This window comes from Helianthus annuus, chromosome 8 (genome assembly GCF_002127325.2).
Source record: "Helianthus annuus cultivar XRQ/B chromosome 8, HanXRQr2.0-SUNRISE, whole genome shotgun sequence".
Classification (NCBI taxonomy): Eukaryota; Viridiplantae; Streptophyta; class Magnoliopsida; order Asterales; family Asteraceae; genus Helianthus; species Helianthus annuus.
The window spans coordinates 30,850,435-30,854,063 of record NC_035440.2 but is presented as its reverse complement, the minus strand read 5'-3'; the positions used below and the strand labels follow the sequence as shown (position 1 = coordinate 30,854,063).

Sequence of the window (3,629 nt, the reverse complement as noted above, 5' to 3'; positions counted from 1 at the left end):
GTGGTGTAGAACATGTTTCTCCGAGTTCGGGCAAAAAGACATACACTCCAAACTCACCATCCTCCATGACTCCAGTCGTTGGCATGGTATTTGACACAGTAGATGCTGCCTACAACTTCTATAAAGCATATGCAAGTTCGGGTGGCTGGACTGTAAGGAAGGGAACGGAGCATACAAATCGTGGTGTTAAAGTAAATAAGTATTTTGTATGCTCAAAAGAAGGCCATAAAGTCTTTAAACCTGTTGACACTTTAGCCGATCAGCCTCCTAATAGGTGGGTACGTAGGGTACCATAAAAAAGAACTGGTTGTCAAGCGGAGTTTCGAATAAAGTTGAATGATGATAAGAAGTATGTGTTATACTACTTTACAGAGGCGCACAACCACTCCTTCATGCATGAAGAAGATCTCCACTTACTCAGGGAAAATAGAAGCCTCAGCCGTTCGCATGAGAATATGATAAAGAAGATGTCCAACTTGAACATTGGTCCTGTTCGAGCATTCAACATCATGAAGGAGTTGTGTGGTGGTTTTGATAATGTCGGGGCCACCAAATGTGACTTCAAAAATTTTAAGAAAGAACTAAATGTGTTTATTGGTGAGTTTGATGCCGAGATGCTTGTCAGGCGTCCAACTAGGAAAAAAGAGTTTTTACCTAATTTTACGTGTGAATACCAAACTACTGAGGAAGGTGTTTTGAAGTGTCTGTTCTGGGCTAATGAAGACATGAAAAGAAATTTTTATATGTTCGGTGATGTTGTGTCCTTTGATGCAACGTACAAGCAAAACAAGTAAGTATAAGATTTATATTTTCTGTTCCATTGTGTTTAAGCTTATACATTATGAGCTTTTTCCGGCAACTGTGTGTTTTACTATTCTGTTCCATTTTGTTTTAGCTTATAATTTTTTGTGTTTCTTGTTTTATTAGGTATAACATGATGTTCGTCCCTTTCACTGGGATTGATAATCACAATCGGAATGTCACACTTGGTGCTTCTATTATTGGTTCCGAAATTGCTGAGACATATAGTTGGTTACTTAATGTGTTTAAGGACGCATTTGGATATGCACCACGAGTAATTGTTACTGATCAAGACCCTGCGATGAAGAGGGCTATTGAGGATGTGTGGCCTGATTCAAGGCATCGGTTATGCATGTGGCACATTATGGATAAACTTACCACAAAGGTGTTGTATTTTATGTTTAATTCATCTTTTTTTTTGGTTATGCATATGTGATGTGTTTTGAGTTTTTAGTTTGTTTTATTCTGACGATACTGATACTTGCACAGGTTGGACCAACTATATGTGCAAACACCGATTTCAGGAAAAGATTGTCTGCAATTGTCTGGACGGATTCTTTATTGCCTGAAGCGTTTGAGACCGAATGGGCGGCTGTATTAAATGAGTTTAACTTATCCGACCATGAATGGCTCACATACATATATGGGCTTCATCAGTCATGGATCCCAGCTTATTATCGTGAAGAAGAAATGTCCGGTCTTATGCGGACGTCTTCCCGATTCGAAAGCGAGAATCATTTCTTTGGTAAGATTTGCAATCCCAAGTGTACTTTGGTTGAATTTCTCAGCCACTTCGACACGGCTGTTGAAGCACAAAGACAAGAGCATTGTAAAAACGACCACGATACTCGTTATACTTCGCCCGATATATGGAATCCTGATTTTGTTCTTGAGAAACAAGCATCTGAGACATATACCAGAACGATTTTTTTATGTTCAATTGGAAATTCAACACGGTATTCACCGGTGTGCTAGCGTCAAATTAGAGCATATTGCTGATTTTATTAAGTTTTATATCAAGGATCTAGATCAGCCAACAACTGAATTTTATGAGGTAACATTGTTTTTTTTTTTTAATTCATTTTTTATCAGGTAACACTGTGTTTTTTTAATGTGTTATACGCATGTTCAGGTTATGATACGTGAGGAGGATGTTACTGTTAAATGCAGCTGCAACAGGTTCGAGCAGTTTGGGCTATTGTGCAGTCATATTTTTTTGTGTTTTGAGGGTTGTTGATGTAAGGGAGTTTCCTAGACACTATATTTTGAGGCGTTGGACTCGCGAAGCAGTTCCAAATAGTTCACCCGGGTCCATCCTTACTGATGGGGGCGATCCAGATCGGAGCGTCGAGGTCAACCGTTGCATTCGTGAGATTAGTAATGTAACCGAGTATGTTATAAATAAGTTGGTTTCCAAGTTTGACGAGATGTGTAATTTTCGTGACCACATCAAGCAGTTTATGTCAGTTGCTGATGACGCTCAGTTTGACACCCCTCCCAAAACAAGACGTAATAGGTTTGCTGAACTACTTGGTGTTGCTCCTACGAACACGACGACTATTCGTGTTCCTATTGGTACTAGGTTTAAGGGGTGTGGATCTCATAAACGCATGAAATCTAAAAAGGAGCAAGCTATAAGTCAAGCTGGGAAGAAACGTCGGCGATGTTCAAAGTGTAAGAACTTTGGTCACAATAATCATACATGCGGAAAATACAATGTGAAAGCGAAGGATGCAAGCACTTCTAAGAGGGCCGATGGTGGTGCTGAAGACGGAGAAGATGCTGGTGGCGTGGAGGACGTAGAAGATACTGATGAAGATGCTGGACCTAGCTCAGAGGATGGGGATGATGTGTTTTACACATCCGAAACAGCTGAAGATGCCGATGTCGAACAGATGCTGGAGTAGTCGAGTTTTTTTATCTAAGAATTTTCCTTTTTTCTGAACAATCGTGTTTACTTTTTCCGTTGTGGGGTTTTTACGACTTTATGTTTGGTGAGTTGTCTGTTTTGAACGTTTGGAATGTTTGTGCGTTTGATTGATAATAATAAAATATGTATAAGGTTGTTTGGGTTTTTAATTATGAACACGTATTTGTTTTGGGTTTGTTTATGTTTTAGAGTTGTTAATCATTTGCAAATTTTGGATTTTTGGAACTGGATGTTTTTGTTAAATTGTTAATGTGGTTGTAAATATCGTACATAGTTATATTTAGCAGTTTGCAATAAGATATTATGCTATCAAAATTGTGGTTTTCATGGCTGGGCAGAATGTGTTATACTGTTTTTTTGACAATCAAACTATCACCCTTTATGCATCTTAATCGACAGCAACAAGTACTCTTTTGTAATATCTTGATGTCTTTCATTGTATGCAAGTTGTTTTGATAGGGACTTTAACTTTGTTGTTATGTTCGCTGATGTGTTTTATGGTAACTAGACGTGTTTCAGATGTTTTAACTAACTATATAATCAAACATGTTTTTTTGTAATCCATTTGTTCACCACAAAACAATGTTTAAAAGACACAAACCATTTGTAATTGGTTAGAGATATTAATAAAACCATATTATGAATGTGTTTTACATATCAATAAAACCCATCAAACCATAACAAAATAAGGCTGCATTTTACCTATCAACAAAACCCATCAAACCAAAACAAAATATGTCTAAGTTTTAGTTATCAACACAACCCATCAAACAAAAACAAAAGTAAGAGGATGCACTCAAAACAAAATAAAGTCTAAAACACCCACGTCATGCCACTTGTCCGAATACCTAGTCTTTATCCAACCTTGCCAGGATAGTGTCATACGCAACCGCATCAA

The 3,629-nt window shown here is 37.8% G+C and overlaps 1 protein-coding gene across 1 annotated transcript; it reads left to right on the top strand.

Annotated features, from left to right (window-relative positions):
* Positions 1–467: 467 nt before the first annotated feature.
* On the top strand, positions 468–2,708 carry LOC110869807 (protein FAR1-RELATED SEQUENCE 5-like). Its single transcript, XM_022119024.1, has 6 exons — positions 468–790; positions 928–1,186; positions 1,291–1,767; positions 1,823–1,855; positions 1,934–1,980; positions 2,030–2,708. The coding sequence occupies exons 1-6, from the start codon at positions 468–470 to the stop codon at positions 2,706–2,708; spliced, it is 1,818 nt and encodes a 605-aa protein (XP_021974716.1).
* Positions 2,709–3,629: the final 921 nt, after the last annotated feature.

What these genes read in the sequence shown, in the direction of transcription:
- LOC110869807 (XM_022119024.1), top strand. Translation starts at nt 468, where the DNA reads ATGTCCAACTTGAACATTGGTCCTGTTCGAGCATTCAACATCATGAAG. An exon ending in GCAACGTACAAGCAAAACAA is followed by an intron (nt 791 to 927) that starts GTAAGTATAAGA and finishes TTGTTTTATTAG; the next exon opens with GTATAACATGATGTTCGTCC. An exon ending in GTTAAATGCAGCTGCAACAG is followed by an intron (nt 1,981 to 2,029) that starts GTTCGAGCAGTT and finishes TTGTGTTTTGAG; the next exon opens with GGTTGTTGATGTAAGGGAGT.